General features: G+C 45.2%; 2 protein-coding genes across 2 annotated transcripts in view; both read right to left on the reverse strand.

The window, feature by feature from the left end:
• LOC144116234 (alanine--glyoxylate aminotransferase 2, mitochondrial-like) overlaps window positions 1-4,762 on the reverse strand; it is a 51,098-nt gene extending 46,336 nt beyond the window's left edge. Inside the window, exons 1-3 of the mRNA XM_077650961.1 lie at window positions 4,682-4,762; window positions 2,272-2,381; window positions 412-505 (exon numbers count right to left, since the gene is read on the reverse strand). Of these exons, the coding sequence (XP_077507087.1) occupies window positions 412-505; window positions 2,272-2,381; window positions 4,682-4,762 (285 nt within the window). The remainder of the gene's footprint in view (window positions 1-411; window positions 506-2,271; window positions 2,382-4,681) is intronic.
• Window positions 4,763-5,757: 995 nt separating this feature from the next.
• Window positions 5,758-16,601, reverse strand: LOC144114829 (DNA-dependent metalloprotease dvc-1-like). The gene is made up of 7 exons (XM_077648815.1): window positions 16,260-16,601; window positions 14,934-15,094; window positions 12,552-12,657; window positions 11,617-11,661; window positions 7,430-7,504; window positions 6,784-7,033; window positions 5,758-6,578 (listed from the first exon to the last, which is right to left on the reverse strand). Exons 1-7 carry the CDS (start codon window positions 16,380-16,382, stop codon window positions 5,758-5,760), a joined length of 1,581 nt encoding a protein of 526 aa, XP_077504941.1. The 5' UTR covers window positions 16,383-16,601.
• Window positions 16,602-17,888: the final 1,287 nt, after the last annotated feature.

Below are 17,888 nucleotides of genomic sequence, written 5' to 3' on the forward strand. Positions count from 1 at the left end.
TATCCACTGTCTGTAGAAGCTACAGGTTATGGTACTACTAAACAAAATCGAAAATTCTGACTGATAAATGCATTTGCAGTTTAGTATTGCTGCACACTGGTTGCAACAGAGAGGTGTGCAAACAGAGTTTTTTTTATTCCTTTGAAAAACTGCTTCAACTACATGCACCTGAAGGTATGCTTGGTTAAATTATACTATCATGAATTTGTTTTATTTCCAAGCTCAGGTACTTAAGCAGTCAGAAGTCACACTGCTGCTTGAGGGAGATCCATGCGTTGAGTAACCAGACCTTACTCTCAATCTGAACAAGGCATAAGGCTCAGGCAGGCTGAACATTCAGGATCACAGTGCACCAGTCTCATATGCTCATGCTCTTTTATTGTGCTCCAATGTGACACATTATATACTCACATGGAATGTCCCAAAGCTAGATGGTATGTGGTGCTTGTAGTTGCCAACACCACACAGGCTTGCACAGTATGGGCTCATTCCATGGTAGGCATTCCTGCATGAACAATACTGGGTGTTTGCAAATACTGATGAGATTCAAGCCCTCACACAGCAGAACACCTCACTAGTGTAGATGAAGTTAGTACTTGTACTCGCCTAATCCCTCTGTGCGTACCAGAACTTAGTTATCTTAATCCATTAAATACAGCAACCAATAGTGAGGTGCATTATCCCACCCTAAAGAATGGCAAATAATTTCAAAACAAGACTGCATCCTAAAGTCTTTATCATTGCACAATAATTCCTTCCGCAAAACAAACTCTCTTTTTACGTGTTCACACTATACAAGCAATTTTGTATAGAGCAAAAAGGATAAAAAACGACATGTATTGTGCAATTATAAAGGCAGCAATGCTGCTTGAGGAGAACTTATGTAAGCGATGCTGGTGCATTTCCAGATTGAGAGATGAGCACAACTGAAACCACAGAAAAGAAAGAGAGGAGACACAGATAACACTTTAGACAGTGTCACCCGTGCCTCTTCTTTGAGGTCGAAAAGTAATATAACTTTTTATCTCGTAATCAGACACGGAAGTGCTCATAATAGCTGACAGAGTGTTTCCAGTTGAAACAATACATGGAAGTGTTCAATTAGAAAGCAGCAAAACATGAAAAATACTTCTCATTTTGCAATTTCTGAAAAAGCTGCTGATATATAGTACATTTTCAAGCGCTATAAAAAAAAGGTGGTATTTTCAGATATTTTCCCACATCATCATTTGCTTTCACGCGCACTGATGTTCTGGCTGCCAGCTTGCGCTGTCATTGTCTCTTGCAGCAAGTACAAGATGCTGTAACCTCATGTCTCCACAGTATTTTTCGCAATATACTCAAAGCACAAAAAAATATTGCACCACCAGTTTCCTGCACAGTCAGACATGGGGTATGTGCCACTGTTTCATTTAGCAATGTGCGGCTTCCTAACTGCAAATACTTCAATACTGTCACCGAGGAACGGTTGACGTATGCAGGGCTGGTCTACTTATATGTGCAAGATGCTGTTGGAACGTGCAAGGCAGCAGGCAGCTCGAGAGATGAAGACGAGAAAACATCTAGCCCCGAGATGGCTCAAGGCTTGCCAACTGCCAGGTAACACAGTTTAGTCGCGATACGGTGCCACTATAGGAATTAGTAGTGTGGCATTACTCCCCCTATCTGAAAGACACCGACTCGGTGAGGCAGCAATGGGAGGCAGGACAACAAGGGTAGTCGCATGTGTCTGGCGTACGGTGTAGACACACGCAAGGGGCTAGCGGGCGTGGTATGGCTTCATCCGGGCGACATGGGACAACTTCGGAGGTCGGCCGTCTAGAAGAGGGAACGGTTCCCTGTGGAAGAACTTCATAGGTGACTTCACTGAGCTGGCGGAGCACCTCGTAGGGGCCAAAGTATCGGCGCAGAAGCTTCTCAGAGCGCCCTCGCATGCAGATTGGGCTCCACACCCAGACTTGTTCGCCGGGCTGGTAACGCACATTTCGGTGGCTGAGGCTATAGCACCGAGCGTCGAGAACTTGCTGGTGCCGGATGCGCTCTCGAGCGAGTTGGTGGGCGGCCTCAGCGTAACGAACGAATTGGGCAGCACCCATAACAGAGGAGGTAGTGCTAGCTGGAAGCAGCACTGCATCCAGCATGGTTGTGGCTTCGCGACCATGTACTAAATGAAATGGAGTGAAGCATGTCATTTCCTAGACTGCAGTATTATAGGCAAATGTGACGTAAGGGAGTATGGCGTCCTAGTTCCGGTGGTCCGCGTCGGCATACATGGAAATCGTGTCGGCGATCGTCTTGTTGAGCCGTTCGGTGAGGCCATTTGTTTGAGGGTGGTAGGCGGTTGCCTTGCTGTAACTGGTACCGCTCAGGCGCATAACCTCCTGCGTAAGGGCCGAGGTGAACGCTGTTCCCCTGTCAGTTAAAACGATGGTGGGTGCACCGTGATGAAGCACAAGGTTTTGGATAAAAAAAGTTAGCAATTTCGTCAGCGGTACCACGGGGAAGAGATTTAGTCTCACAGTATTGGCTGAGGTAGTCGGTGGCGATCACAATGTAGCGGTTACCCAGCAAGGACTCCGGAAATGGGCCGAGTAAGTCCATGCCGACTTGATGGAAGGGGACCTGAGGCGGATCAATAGGCTGCAGTAGGCCGGCTGGCTTAGTCGGCGGCGTCTTGCGACGCTGGCACTCGCGGCAAGCTCTTACGTAGTGCTTCAAAACTGCAGCAACCTTGGGCCAGTAGTACTTTTGCCGTATTCGTGCCAAAGTGCGACAAAACCCCAGGTGATCAGAAGATGGGTCATCATGGCATGCCTGCAGAACTTCGTCGCGAAGAGCCATAGGCATGACGAGTAGATAAACAGCTTCCGTTGGCGATGTAGTCTTTCTTACACAGGATGTCGTCGCGTAAACAGAACGACGACAGTCCGCGTGAAAAGATTCATGGGGGAGACTGAGCGCTTCCTTCCAGATACTCGATGAGGGGCTGTAGTTAACTGTCGTCTCTTTGGTGTTGAATCAGAACGGACGTGGAGATGGCACCAAGAAAAACTGAATCGTTGCCAGGGTCAGCTCGAGGGTCCTCGATAGGAGCGCGAGACAAACAGTCGGCACCACTGTGCTTCCTACCAGACTTATAGATGATGGTGACATCGAATTCGTGAAGTCGAAGGCTCCAGCGTGCAAGCCATCCCGAGGGATCTTTGAGGTTCGCCAGCCAACACAGCGAGTGGTGGTCACTGACGACCCTGAAAGGGCGGCCATATAAGTATGGGCGAAATTTGGTCACTGCCCACACAATGGCCAGGCATTCGTTTTCGGTGGTGGAATAGTTTGCCTCAGATCGTGACAAGGTGCGGTTTGCGTATGTGAATATGCGTTCGAGACCATCCTGCCACTGCACAAGGACCACACCGAGACCGATGTTGCTGGTGTCTGTGTGCAGTTCAGTGGCGGCTGAACTCATCGAAGTGTCCAAGGATGGGCGTACTTTGGAGACGAGTTCGGAGGTCTTCAAAGGCCTTCTGTTGCTCCAGGCCCCAGAATAACGGTTCAGAATCTTTCGCGAGACGGGTGAGGGGCACATCGATCTGGGAGAAGTTCTGCACAAAACGCCGATAATAGGCGCAGAGACCCAGAAAGCGGCGCACGCCTTGCTTATCGGTGGGCACAGGAAAAGCAGCCACAGCGCCTGTCTTATCGGGGTCAGGGCTAACCCCTTTAGCACTCACGATGTGGCCTAGAAACTTCAACTCTTCGAAAGCGAAGTGATACTTTTCGGGCTTCAGGGAAAGACCAGCCGACCGAATTGCTCTGAACACAACGCGCAGGCGTCTCTGGTGCTCTTCGAACTTATCAGAGAAGATGACAATGTCATCCAAGTACACGAGACAGGACTGCCATTTCAGATCGGCAAGAACGGTGTCCATCATCCGCTGGAAGGTTGCAGGAGCCGAGCACAGGCCGAAAAGGAGCACCCGGAATTCGTACAGACCGTCCAGTGTAACAAAGGTGGTCTTTTCCCGGTCGCGTTCGTCCACCTCGATTTGCCAATAGCCACTGCGTAAATCTAGTGATGAGAAGTACTTAGCGTGGTGCAGCCGATCCAGGGAGTCATCAATGCACGGCAGAGGATAAACATCCTTTTTTTGTGACTGTTTAAACGTCGGTAATCAACGCAGAACCGTAGAGTTCCATCTTTCTTAGCTACTAGAACAACATAGAACAACAGGCGATGCCCACGGGCTTGTCGACGGCTGTATCACGTCGTCCTGGAGCATTTCTTGAACTTGGCGGCGAATGGCATCACGCTCCGAAGAGATCCGGTAAGGCAGCTGACATAATGGCTGCTGGTTGGCGCCGACTATAATTCGGTGCTTTGTGAGCGGTGTCTGCCTGAGGTCGAGGCAAAGCAGTCACAGAAAGACTGGATAACGCTTTCGAGGCAGCATTTCTGATGAGACGGGAGGTTCGGGTTCATGTCAGTTTTTATGGGAGTGGTCGGTGCCTCCACTGATGCCGAGGCTTCGGACAAATCGTGCTGTCCCGCGAATTCGCTGAGTTCTTCAAAATACGCAATAACTGTTCTGTCAGGCAAACACTGAGGTTCACAGCCAAAATCGGTAACCAAGAGTTCGGTTCGGCCATTGTTCAGCTCAACAATTCCGCGAGCAACACAGACTTGCTGACCAAGGAGCAGTGACATGTTGGTTTCAGCGATGCCATGAGTTCCGGTGATGTCGCAATCTACAGTAACAAACATGTTAGCTCTTGACAGGATCAATATGTGGTCGTCAAAGACTCTGTAACTTAGTCCCGCATGGCTCGGGATCGCCGTCAACAGGGGGTTGGTTGAGTCGAAAATGACACGACCAGCTCCTGAAGGTTGATGACAGCACCGTACTCCCGAAGGAAATCCAAACAGACTATCAGGTATTTGGAGCACTCGGGCAGCACAGCAAAGCAACCAGGGAAAGTAGCACCGCGGATATGTATTCGTGATGTGCAGATGCCAATTGGTGTAACAACATGGGCGCCGGCGGTTTGGATCTGTGGTACAGACCAATGGGTCAGAAGCTTTCTGAGGGCCGTGGCTAACCGACTGCTCATTACAGAAGAATCAGCCCCGGTATCCACAAGTGTGGTCACATCGGGATTATCAGTGATTACTAGGATTTCGGCAGACACGGATTGTCGGGTGGAGGATCTTGATTTGATCCAATAGCGGCGGCCCTACCCCTGGGGGACGCCATCTTCAGTTTTCCCGATGTGGGGGCGCGCCTCTGAACTTGCTAGAAGGAATCTTCTTACGTTGAAAAAAATCAAATTGTTGGCTTGCATTTATAATTTTGTTTTTGTACCCTTCAATATACGAAGCAGATAGAATGTCATCTCTGCGCAATATTTGATGATGAACAAACCAGAGATCTTAGAAGAGCAATCACCTATAAGTGAGAAACATGCACCTTGTGGCATTCGTACAAAGGTGCACAATGCAGATAGAGTGCATTCAGGAAATTGCACTTTATATATACTATTTACAAGAAAGACACAATGCATCCATGTGTGAACAAATTTTTATTTGTTCTTCCATAAAAATTTTTAAGAGGTAGACAACAATAGCTAAGCTAGCTAAGCTTAAGCCTTATAAAATATATATTTTGTACACTATGCAGAAAACCAATATTTATTTTGTACACTATGCATAAAACCAGCTAAAACTCTCAGCTGATTAGCACAATTTGCCATGGAAACTGATCAGTCATCTTGAATAAGGCACGTGTCTAAATGTGAATTTATAAACTTCTCTAGCAAGAAGTGCCCACAGACAGGACACTCAATCAGAGCTACAACACTTCTGGTGCTCACATTTGCTGTGGCACCCACGTCTGTACTAGTGAGCGAAGATGATGATGACGTGCTTGCTTCATCCAGCTTTCCAGTGCACTTTCCTTGCTCTTTCACTGTCATATCAGCTTCTGTTATAACACAGTCATCATCAGACTCGGTGTCAGAGCCGAAAACGTCAGAGCCGAAAAGGTCCCTTTTGAACTTCATTTTGGCAGTACTGCTTTTGGTGCTGGTTTGCTCTGCAGGCTGTGTTTTCTGGTCCAGAAAATCTTTCAGTGTTGGCCAAGTTGAATCTGATGGCTTCTGTGGTGCGGGTTTGACTTGTGTCTCAGTTACACACTTGCTCAGTGACTGGCCAGGTCCTGACACCGCAGAACTCCAGGATGTTGCTTCATTCGCATCAATGTGCAGCATCTGGCTGGAGACACCTCCCAAAACACAGTTGGATTCTCCTAGAAGCCGAGATTTGGAGGAACAACCACCAAGCCTGCGGCCTTCGCCAGTGAAGGGAACCACTTGGGGCCACTGCAGATCAGTGGCATGCTGTGGCAGGGTATGTACATTACTGGGCAGCTTCGTCATGGTGTTAGGAAAACTTGAGACATGTTTTGGACGGGTGCCTTGGTGACTTTGACTATCAGGTACAGAAACTGTTGACTTGACACTGTGTGGGGGTACGAGCGGGGCCCTGATGTCTGCTCCATCCATCAATTTTGGTTGCTTTGCATCTTTACAAGAAGAAAAAAAAAAAGATACATTTATAAAGCATTTCACTACAAAATAATGTCCGGTATCTACACTACGAAAGTTGGTATGGAAGATAGTTGTTGATGACCAAGCAAGAGAGCCAGGCATGCAGAAACAGTTTGCAGGGAAATTCAAAAGCTCCCATTCCACAGTAAGCAAACGAAACAAAATGCGAGGGCTGCTCACCATTTTTAACCGGCAAAGTACCATCCTTTCGCTTGCCCTTACTACCTTTGGGGTCTGGCTCACGTATTTTGGTGAACGTGCCACCACAGTTGCGCTGGTGGTCAGCCCACCAGCGATCATAATCAGATGGTGGCCGGTTCATGGCTCGCCTGACAATGCCAAAGAATGGAAATCGATGCTGGCAGCGGCCGTTACAGCGCCACCAGTGGGTACGGTAGTTATTCAGCTCCTCATGAAAGTTGTGGAACACCTGGCCAGGTTAAAAAAACATGAAATAATGTGTTTATATTTTCACTGTCTTTAGAACAACACAACAAGCACCAGAAGTCAGAACGTGATGCAACCTTTTGTGTAGTCTTCATAATGCCTCCATTGTTTAACAGTGCATTAATGAACCTGCAGAAGCTACAGTAAAATAATGCAATGTTACCTGAAACTCAGCAACACTACACAGCACTTAACAAGGCTGGGCCACTTTCACATTTGACTGAACAACATTAGATAATGCATTCAAGTTGCTACAAAGGCAAATGCTACAACCAAGGCAGAAGGAGTAGATAAGTAATGCTTATTATAGTGCACAAGTAATTATTTCTCCAACAACAACATTTCTGTAGCCATGAAACTAAATAGGCGGCCAACTCACAGTGATGTTTGCTCCACTGGCTTTGTTAACACGATCCATGTGCTTATGGAACTCTGGTCCATGAGCATCGTGATCCTGTGTACACACACACAAAAAAGAACAGCAATAAATATATTTATGCAGTGCCCCTGAAAGAGCTGCTACAACTGCCAGGATGCAGGAGCACTGAAACCATTTAATAAGTACATTATAAAAGGCGACGGTCAATTACAGATAAATCTGTGGTGCCGATGTATGCATGTGCACACATAAATTACTCCCAACCTACTGCCCACATTTCTAGTCATGCAAGTTTTAACAGTCAAATGCAATGCAACCAAACAAAGACATCAATGACAATGCTAAACTCTGGTAATGCAGAAGCATGTCGTCATTTATGTTGCAAAGTCGGTAAACTATAGAACAGCGACATTTACGTGAATAACCAATACTTCCCCCAGTAACAACTTTGTTGTGATGAAAAAGCAATCACAGAGATAAAGAGAGGACACAGAGCCACATCTGCTGCTGTCAGAGGCTGGGTGACAGCTTGCAGAGCACACAAGCGGTTACCACAGCTCAGAGTACCAAAGCCCACTGGACAGAGAAAGATAAGTCTCCCCGTAAACTCAGGAGAATTGCTTGATCACACTACTGGCAAGCTAGACTGATATAGCCATATAAAGTATACTATTTGTAGCAATACCAAAGCATTAGCTACATGCACATTATGCTTGAGAAGGCCTTCATTCTTCACCTTGTAAATTGTACTGCAAATGTTTTTTCAAGCACTTTGCCATAAAATTCCTCTGCAGAAGGGCCACCCAACAAAATTAAGCATTTAACTGAATTTATGAGGTTATTTTAGCACTTGATACTCTCTTTATGAGCTAATAATGCAAAGAAAGAGAAAATTTCTGAAGATGCCAACAACAACAAAAAAATTTTATCTTGAGGAAGTCTCGTCCTTCTCGCAAAAGAATGTACTGGCAACAGATGGGCTAACACGTTCCGACACGAAACGAAAAGGGTTCAGCTTAAGTTAAGCACAACGCAGTGAGCCATGGAAAGAAAAATGATAGGTGTAACATTAAGAGACTGCAAGCGGGCAGAGTGGGTAAGGGAACAAACGCGGGTTAATGACATCCTAGTCGAAATAAAGAGGAAGAAGTGGGCTTGGGCAGAGCATGTAATACGAAGGCAAGATAACCGCTTGTCCTTAAGGGTAACAAAGTGGATTCCAAGAGAAAGTAAGCGTAGCAGGGGGCGGCAGAAGGTTAGGTGGGCGGGTGAGATTAAGAAGTTTGCAGGCAAAGGGTGGATGCAGCTGGCAAAGGACAGGGTTAATTGGGGAAACATGGAAGAGGCCTTTGCCCTGCAGTGGGTGTAGTCAGGCTGATGATGATGTTCTGACAGTGTTTTTCAAGGAGTACTATTGTTTATGTGTCATATATTACTCAATGAAAACACAGTCTACACTGCTGGATGAGACTACTGCAGGAATGCGTGTCTATTCTATCCTCACAATCTCCTCCTCTTCAAAACTCTAAGCATGACAGAGCGAGGCCAGGCAGACAACTTTGCACATGGCAGCTGTCAAGTCTTTTCACCTTAAACCTTCCTCCTCCTCTTCATTGAAGCCCATAAGAACTATCAAGGCTATGGATGGTAATGTCACTGATGACTATGACGAGCAACATTTTTACTCAAATCAAAATTCATATAACTAGCTTTCACCAGTGGGGGAAAAAGAAAGACAGGCAGACTCATAAGTATCACTGAAGAAAAAATATTAACCAAAAACTCGTTTCAAACGCTACTTCTAAAACCAAACTGGAAATAAATGACTCAATTAACTCATCAAGAGCCCCATCTAATCTTTCGCATGAAGAGTAAAGGGATGACACAGACCCTGCGACTAACCTGACTGCAGCGTAGACATGGGCCATCAGTGTTTACATGCACTGCCTGCATGTCTGCAAGCACTCTGTGAACACATGCGAACTCTTACACATTTCACTTTTCACCTCCTTCTCTCTTCTTCCACTCCGACCTTCCTTCCTACCCTTACGGCGCGGTTCGGGTCCACCGGGATCTGACACTTACTGCGCCATTTCCTTTAAAGCTCAAAAAACCAATTTTTCCGAAAAATCAAATTTCACCGAAAAAATCACTATAACATTTCCAACATGCCCGAGGAAGGGGTAGTGATGTGCACATTCTGAAGCTCCTCATGATTAAATCTCGGCGTCCGAAATTTCAGGCGCCCTTATACATTGGCTCTATGTGCCATGTCGCGGTGCCGCAATAAAGTCCGAATAATCAAGAGTCCAAATTTTCGGTTGTTGACTGTAACTGCATATATGGCAGTGAGCAGTAAGAAGTGCAGATAGTAACGGAATACGAGTGACATGCATGCAGGCCGAACGGCAGGAACTGGAAGTGTGGGAGTAAGGACAGCCTTCAATTTGAAAGGAATGCTACAGAAAACAAAACACACATGGCAACAAAATGAGACAAGAATGAAAATTCTACATGCTTGAAAGGCTTCTTTTTCCTGTGAATCCAGTGTTCGTTTTGAGTAACGTTCCGCTAAGGCAAAGATGCAAAATGTGCTCATACCTTATCACAGAAGGTGAAAAAGTGCCCAAAAGTGAAATCAAATTGGCCCGCACTGACTTGTGGTGCCCTCTTTGCACAGCTGCGCGAGCTAGTACTTGCAATGCGAGTGCAGCATGAGAGGTTGGCAATTTAACACGTGGGGAGAGATGCTATGGCGACGGCCAAGTGATCTAAAACAGAAGCAAGTGAAGCTAATCTGTTTGCGCCACCATGGGTTTGAATCCCATTTGAAGTTATAGGTATAGTAAGCTTTTTCACTTTCTTGGAGGCTTCAGAGACCAACACTGACGGACAGAAATCGCTGCAGTGGGGGTTCTAATGCTAACGCATTTAAGGGGCTCTCAATAAAGTTGCGGTAAGCCTGAGGTGTTAAAGGATGCCGCTTCACAAGTATCCTCTAGCAAGAATTTTTTAAATGCATTTTACAGAACCTTAGTTATTTGTAGTCAAAATCTGAATTTGAATGGCTTTTGTGCCTTTTCCTTTCCTCTCATCACTTTTTGCATATTGAAAGGTCGCTGCTCCTCTCCACGCGTGGGAATTTCCCGGGAGGCAAGCTTCCTAATCCGCCACAGCGACGCAGCTGACTAGCCGCGGCCATAGTAGCTGCGCGACGTCTGAATGAATCTAACTAATAGCCATCTCTTCGCCGGCATACGCAGGAGCATGAAAAAGTCACCAAAAAGGGCTCACCAACTTTCATGCAGGATTGTGGGTTTTCTGCTTTGCGCATAAGTGTATTATTATATAAGGCAAAGGTGTTCATGACAACAAAATGCAGTGGTTGAGTGAGTTTATGTACTCTCCTCAGAAAATGTTTCAAAGCACCTTTGAAAGAAAACCACACAAGACGGGAACTAAACTCACAACTGCGAGGTTTCAATCTTGATGCACTACTGTCGCAACAAACATCGGCAAAAGTGCACTTGTAAAAAGTATGTTGCTGCTTTTGGGCATGTCATTCTCCAGAAGCATGACCAAGTATGGCAGACGCATTGTCTGTTGTATGAAACTATGCCCGACAGCTCTATCAAGAATAACTGTGCGATTCGTGGCTACAGCAATGGAACAAATTGTGCTTAGTTGCACAGTGGCACCAGTACAATCAGTAGTGCTGGACTGCAGGGTGGTGGTTCTGCACATCTTTCTGCAGCTTCGCATGTAATGATGCATTCCAAACTGAACATGCAACACCTCACTTAACTATCCATTTTACTACACTACTCTTGTGGCAACCTTGTCCACTAACATTCATAAAAGAGCAAAGCATTCCTTCTTAAGTGCATCCACAAATTCAGCTCATGGAACATTTAGTTCATTAGATTCAATTTCCATGGAACTAGCAAATGAGTCACCAGCATGATGTCAAGACCAGAGATATACCCACACACAGCAAGGTGGAGTAAGGTTATATTATACATAAAAGTGATTTTTTTTTTCATTGTAAGTTTTGCACCATGTATGGTGTGCAGAAGCTGGCAAGTAAAAAAACAAGACAGAAGTGAGAGGATGTGCACTATCCACTTTTTTTTGCAGCAATTTTTCCACAAAGAAAAAAAAAGCAAAAGAATGAAACAATAACGCACCATGTTGCCGTCGGTTACAAAGAGGTAGGCATGGATCATCTCGTGCTATAACAGAATAAAACCCGTAAATTAGTATATAAATGCAAAACAGTCAAGCCTACATGCAGTGGGCTCGACACAAACCTGACAGTCAATCAGATGGCGTTGGCTATAACCGAGTGGTGCGGCACATTCTTTAGTTGTTCATTCTATCAGATTCCTTTTCATTGCCCCAATACATATTTCTGACAGTAGCACCACCCTTGTTCGCAATAACCATGCATTCGTTATATCTGCGGCCGTTATAAGTGGGCTTGACTGTATTTAAAGAATTTGGGGATTACACCTGACAGCACAACATTTCACTGCTACTCGAGACTTTTCTGAATGTATATCTAGACAATAAGTCATGCACGCATATTGAAATCATGCACACCTTTTTAAAGTTACACTGAATGGAGAAAAAGTCAACACAAATTAACAGCTCGGTCACAAAAAAAAAATTCACAAGGAAGCAAGTGTGGTGCCTGAGCATGTGAGCTGCCATGCCCGAGCCATACTTACATCATCATTTGTATTACTTACAGCCATACTTAGCCATCATTTGTAAGCCTTTAGATGACAAAGTTAACACCCCCCCTGTAAATTATACGCATCAAAATATTACTAGGTACATGCTGCAGTGGCTTAGTGGCTATGGCACACTACCCCTGGCACAAAAAAAATCAAGGCTGAATCAATTCTTCAATAGAAGCAGAAAGTCATGACCCAACCCTTGCTGGTCTTTTCTGAACATATCAAACAGTGCATACTTGAACAGCATGCCACATTATCAAAGCAAGCTGGCTGCTAACAGTGTGTTGCTTAGTTGCTTCAAGTTTACAATCAAGCACGATGAAAAAACTGGGTGGCAGGGTCACTCATGTCTACATATCCTGATGGAGGCAAGTGCTCACCAGCAACGTTTCCACCAGATCCTTTCTTGTCCTCAACTTCAGTAGGGGCTCACTGAGTTTCACGGTGCACAGTCCATCCCCTTCATATTCGCACAACCCAGCACAGCTGAAATGCATACACGAGGTCACGTTTCACTTCACCCTCTACCCATCAAAGCAATGCAAAGGCTGAAATACTTAGGCTGAGAAAGTAGCTGCTGCTCTCAGTGACTTGCATAGCTGGCAATAACTCCTACATTGAATAGCTAATTAAACTTGACCTGCAAGCATCGTTTAGGCAGAAAATAACTAAATGTGCATTAGCAGTTGGAAAGTCATCCATAGACCTGTCTAGAGCGTCCAAACTCTATGCCATCTGCGCTGGATGGATGGATAAGGCTGAACCCTTTAAATTGGGCAGTGGTTCAAGCCACCTAGCCATGACTTGTGAAATTTTACTCGTCTTGATTTTAGCCACCAATCAGATAACCTTCGCTTGGTTACTTCTACCCACTTAAAATCTACTTTTCCTTCACTGTCCTTCAGCCCCACTGCTTTGCACTGTAGGGTGAAGCCCTTTACAGAAAAGTATCAAGTGTTCAGCCATTTCCTCCTCCTCTCCGCACGCAACGCACAATGTGTCTATCTCGTGGTACCTGATTCTATATGTCTTAGTCCGCAAAACTCCCGTCCTAGCCGCAAACAACAAAGAGTTTCCCCACAATTATCACAGATATTTTCTTTGGCAACTTCCTGCTTACTTAAAGATCCTGTATGTTTCCAGTGCCAATTTCGTCAGCATCCCTGTTTTCTACAGAGCTCTCTGTTTCTTTAACCTTTTTCTTAACCGATAATTGCTGATTTGCCCCCTTACTGCTGTCCAGATATTTGCTTGTCAATTTTCTAGTTCGCTTTCTCCATTCTGTGTCAACATTCCTTATGTACAGGTATCTGAAAACTTTCCTAGCCCACTGCTTTTCCCTCATTTTTCAATCACTACTCAAATGCTACCTTACTGCTAGCTTTTCTGCTCTCAAACGACGCCCATCCCATATCACCCTGTACCCCCTGATTTGGTGTATTGCCATGTGCTCCCAAAGCTAGCCTCCCTACGCAGCGTTATTTGATTTCTAACCTTGCTTGAACATCTGGTCTCATGCACATGACCGCATTGCCGAAAGTCAGACTAGGTACCATCACCCCTTTCCAGATCCCTCTTACCACTTCACAGCTATTGTAATTCCACATGGCCCTATTTTTCATGACAACTGCATTCCTGTTAGCTTTATTCATGACATATTTTTCATGCTCAATCAGCTACTCAGCACAGTTATTTATCCACACTCCAAGATACTTGTCCTCATCCACTATTTCTAGTGTGAACTCCTGTATTCTATGCTCGCCACCCTCATCATTAAATGTTATGACTGCAGATTTTTCCTTACTAAACTTGAGACCTAATCTATCTCCCTCTGTACCACATATGTTTATCAACTTCTGTAAACCTTCCTTGTTGTCAGCCATTAGCACTATATCATCGGCATATATTATTCCCGGTAATGACTGTTTAATCCATTCTCCTTGCTTGAAAAAAGAAAGGTTGAAGCCTAGTCCGCTCCTCTCCAGCTTGGTTTCTAACCCTTGCAGGTACAACATGAACAACACAGGAGACAGAGGACATCCTTGCCTGAGCCCCCACTGTATCTCTATAGGCTCTGATACAATTTTTTCCCATTTTATAAGCACTCTGTTACCTTTATATATATATCTTTTAAAATATTAATTACTCCATCTTCAACACCCAATGTGCCCAGTATGTCTCACAAATCCTTTTGAATAACGTTGTCGTAGGCTCCCCTAATATCCAGAAATGCTAGCTGCAGTACGCAGAGCGACGTCTAGCAGCAGCGCCTGATTCGATATAGCGCATGTCTGATGGTCAGACCATAATCAGATATGCAATATCTGGAACAAGGCATTGCCGCTAGACATCGCTCTGTGCGCTGTAGAGTGTAGACAGCACGGAGTTCGAGCGCTCGACAGGTATGTTGATGACTGTACAATCTGTGCGAAGTGTAGAAGACAAATGTTATGGACCTTCAGATTTCAATAAGTACTGGTAATGGACAATGAATTAGTACATTATCAGTACTTCAGCTTGGGTGCAAAAGTGAAAGCTTGTTGAACAATGTCAACAAAAATTTATGGAAGTACTAGCTTCTGAAAAAATCTATAAATAATGCAAATTAGCCATATTAGAGCACAACACCCTAACAACAAAATTGCTGCTTTGGTATTTGTGTTTAGTCAAGTCAGACAACCGAGTGCTCACAGCATCCACTTGGCACATGCAAACCTAAATAATGCAGAAATTCATTAAAGCATAAAAAAAGTCATGCTCACAGGGTCATGTGCCAGTTCCAGGACACTGCAACCTGGTCCAGCTTGCCATAAAAGTAGGCCTCATTAAATTCAAAAAAAAGTCTCTGCACATCTGGGTATGGGTCGCATAGCTCCCAAAATGGATCCACCACTGAGAGGTCTTTTTGCAATGAGTGGGTTGCCTGCAAACCAGCGCACAATTGACAGACTAAATGAAAAAATTCCAATTTCATTATAACAGTGCTAAAAATGGCAAGCAAGTTGGTATGGTTACAGTTAACTGCGCGAAAGGACGGAACACAGCTAAGCGGCGAACTTCAAGTGAAGCTTGAAGCAACGCAACCGTTGTTGAAACAAAGAAGTGTGGTCAAACAGCGGGCAAAAAAAAAAAGTGCAATATCATCGCATCTTTTTTTTTTACTGTACAGCCATGCTACGTGACTAACAATATTGCTTGACTCGCAATTTTACTAGTAACGCTACAGCACAACGCTTTGTGGGAACAGGGCAGAGAAACAAGTGCACGACGCACCGCAGCGTCTCGTGCATGCGAGTTGTTTCCCTGCGTCCCTGTCCTGTTTTTACACAGCTAAATGTTTCTAACACGTCCTGCTCAGTTTAGGCCTGTTCCACTCTCAGTATAAGAAATGGTGACTAGAAACACTCATCGCTTTGTGGGAACAGGGCAGGGAAACAATGTGCACAAGACGCGAAGCAGCGCTGCGTCTTGCGCATGTAAATTGCGTTTTCCTCTGTTCTTGTCCCGTTTTCCCACTGTTAAACGTTCCTAATACGTCTTGCTCAGTTATGAACTGTTCCACTCTCGGTCTCACAAAAGGTAAACGCCGATTTGCCTGCCATCCACAACACGTGTTCACCGCAGTAACACACGCTGAAAGACTTCTTGTCAAACGCCTTCAGTGGTTTTGACATGTGGTGCGATTCGGACATGATAGCATAAACAAAGCATCAAAATCTATGCATACATTAGACACACAGTACGGTTAACATTCTGCGATGCAAAGAAACGCGAACTATGGCGATGGAAAGAAACGGGAACTATAGCGATGGAAAGAAATGGCGAACGCGGCGCCTACGCGGTCCGCGGTTCGAATTTCTTTTGATCGCGCTTTTAGCAGAAGGGCAAAAAAAAAAAAGACGTTAGAGTCGTCCTAGAATGCATCACAGACGACTCTAGTGTCTTTTCGCTACCACCGAAGTAAAAGCGTGATGAAAAGAAATACGAACAGCGGAGTGCCTAGTCTCCGCTTTGTTCCCGTTTCTTTCCATCGCCCTGTACTTGGTTTCACGTGCAAAAGTACTTCCGACACTAGAACCTGCACGTACCACAGATGTCGCTGCCGGCTCCTCGATGCTTGGTTCATTCAATTTCAGCAAACTCACATGAAACGCATGTTCTTCGCCCATTTCCAGCGCAAGCTCCTCTTCATCTTCACTAGCCATGCTCATTGTCGAAACGCTGGTCGGCTACACGCTTCACAGGCTACGGCTACAGAAACTCTACGCGCTTCAGAGAAGCCAACAATTGTTGTTAATATAATCGGTCGTGGATTGCGCAGACCGCACCACCGCGCGCTACAATAGAGCCAGATAGAGCCGAAAAACTACACGCTACAGCTTGTACGCCATTCGTCGACTACCCCCTGCCCGAATGCGCGCGCCTTCTGTTCTGCGCCTTCCCAGCGTTCCTTGTGTCTCTATGCTTATTAATGCTTGCCCTAGAGGGATGCACGACTGGATGGATGTTAGAAGCGTTCGCCAGAGTAGTGACTAGTGCCATGCCTCCCATTGGCCACTCACTATAGAGTCACTGGTACTGGTGATTCTACCACTGACTGATCAGTTGTGCCACCACGCCCGATATTCTTTTTTTAAAAAACCAAACTCTACTGACTTTCTTTTCCTTTTAAAGCCATAGAGTTTCTTAAATATTACCCAGAGAGAAATCTGGCGCCACGATCTCCAGCCACCGCGGAAATGCCGGGAAAACTAGATATCTTACTTCGTTTGGCTAGCGTTAGTCTTAAAACGTAACTACGACTGCCAAAATACGAATTTTTTCCTTTATTTCAACCTGGTCGAAATAACGCCGGCCCAGATCACAAGCAGTCAAGGACGGCTTCCAAAACGACTTAATTCCAATCTAGTCGGACTGGAACATGGATTGCCCAAATGGGAAGCCAAGTGGGCTAAAAAGTTGAATTCACGAGTCTAATTGGCTGTCCTCTCGAGCCTGTTAGTGTCTATTAGATTTCATTTCGATGCAATTGGAATGCCCAATTCGACCGAATGGTTTATTTTGTTTGAGACAGAGTGAACGCCGTGCACATAATAAATCGTTATTAATTATAACGCTGGCTCAGTTTGATGATGTTAGAGCTATACTAAATTTCCTGATTTCCACCGACTACGTTTGGGTGTTCTGCAGTGACTTGATGGATTAATTCCCATTTTGCCAAGTTTTCGTCGGTGACAGCCGATGCCAGTAATCTTTTCTGTACTTCAATCGCATCAAATGCCGAAGTCCAGGACGTAAATAAGATGCAGAATAGCATTATGAAAGAAAGGTGCTGCCCATTCCCACAAAGTAATAGCTTTTATTTGTGCAGTTAATGCCAGAATTATAATCACAGATGAGGCTGTGTGCTTATATCATTGCGAGCCATCCTTTTTTTTTTTTTTCCTGCAACTGCCTGGGCACCAGAGCAGCCCAGGCACCCTCTGTTAAAGCAGTCCAAGGAGGCATAATTTAAAACTTGTGCCATTCAAGGCGACGGGATGATGTAGTACGTACAGTCACAAGTAACATGGCTGGGTAGTTGCGCAGTTATGCAAAAGGTGCTAACGCCATTTTAAGGCGAAAGCCTTACTAGTCCCATTACAAGAAAAGCCAGCTGGTGGTGTGCGTGTGTGTGAGTAGTCACAGATGGTACAGAAAATCCCAGCGATGGCAAG

This window comes from Amblyomma americanum, chromosome 1 (assembly GCF_052857255.1).
Source record: "Amblyomma americanum isolate KBUSLIRL-KWMA chromosome 1, ASM5285725v1, whole genome shotgun sequence".
In the NCBI taxonomy this organism is placed as follows: domain Eukaryota; kingdom Metazoa; phylum Arthropoda; class Arachnida; order Ixodida; family Ixodidae; genus Amblyomma; species Amblyomma americanum.